The sequence below is a fragment of the Athene cunicularia genome, assembly GCF_003259725.1.
Source record: "Athene cunicularia isolate RWA chromosome 5 unlocalized genomic scaffold, athCun1 chr5_part2, whole genome shotgun sequence".
NCBI lineage: Eukaryota > Metazoa > Chordata > Aves > Strigiformes > Strigidae > Athene > Athene cunicularia.
In genome coordinates this window covers 7244845-7245508 of record NW_020799102.1, presented here as the reverse complement: position 1 = coordinate 7245508, position 664 = coordinate 7244845, and the positions used below count along the sequence as shown (strand labels likewise).

Below are 664 nucleotides of genomic sequence, written 5' to 3'. Positions count from 1 at the left end.
TTTGAGAGGAGAATATCGTAGCCGGAGAGGAGGAGGAGAAGGAGGGGGATGAAGACAGAGGATGGGGAAGGGGATATAGGAAGAGGAAGACTAGTCCACCTCTGGCTGCCCGTCTGTCCGTCCATCCGGCTCCTCCGAAGGGATCAGGAGGAGCGAGGGATACTCACAAGGAGGGATGCGGGGAGTCGCTGCATATCCGGCTCCGCACTGCCTCCGGCTCGGCTTCCTCGGCGCTGGGCTTGCGGGAGGAGGGGAGGGCTGGGGGGGGCACCCACGGGCTAGGGGTGGGCAGGGGGGTGGGTAGGGGATGGCAAGGTCAACCTGCAGCCCTCTCCCATCCCCCCAACCATGCTCCACGCAGGAGAGCTCCTCCGTGTCTCAGCCCTTTTCCTTGTGTGTGTGTGTGTGTGTGTGTGTGTGTGTGCGTGTGTGTGTGTGTGTCCCCGGGGACGTCACCTCCTGCTTGAAGCATCCTGGTAGCGCTCTGCTGGAGAAGGGCATCTCCTGGGCCGAGCGGCTTCCCCGGCCATCCGGAGGGGATGCTCGGCCCGACCCTCCCCAACATCACCCCCAGAGACCTTTGCAGTGGGGACTTGCTGCAGCTGGCTTGTGGGTTCGTTCCTGTGGGCCTGGACAAAAACCTAAAGCAAGTGTGGCAGGGGCG

The 664-nt window shown here is 63.4% G+C and overlaps 1 protein-coding gene across 1 annotated transcript in view; it reads right to left on the bottom strand.

The window, feature by feature from the left end:
- The window catches only part of IFITM10 (interferon induced transmembrane protein 10), a gene marked incomplete at its 5' end in the record, with an annotated part of 10825 nt that extends 10515 nt beyond the window's left edge, over positions 1-310 (bottom strand). Inside the window, one exon of the mRNA XM_026850457.1 lies at positions 168-310. Within this exon, the coding sequence (XP_026706258.1) occupies positions 168-310 (143 nt within the window). The remainder of the gene's footprint in view (positions 1-167) is intronic.
- Between the last annotated feature and the right edge of the window lie 354 nt (positions 311-664).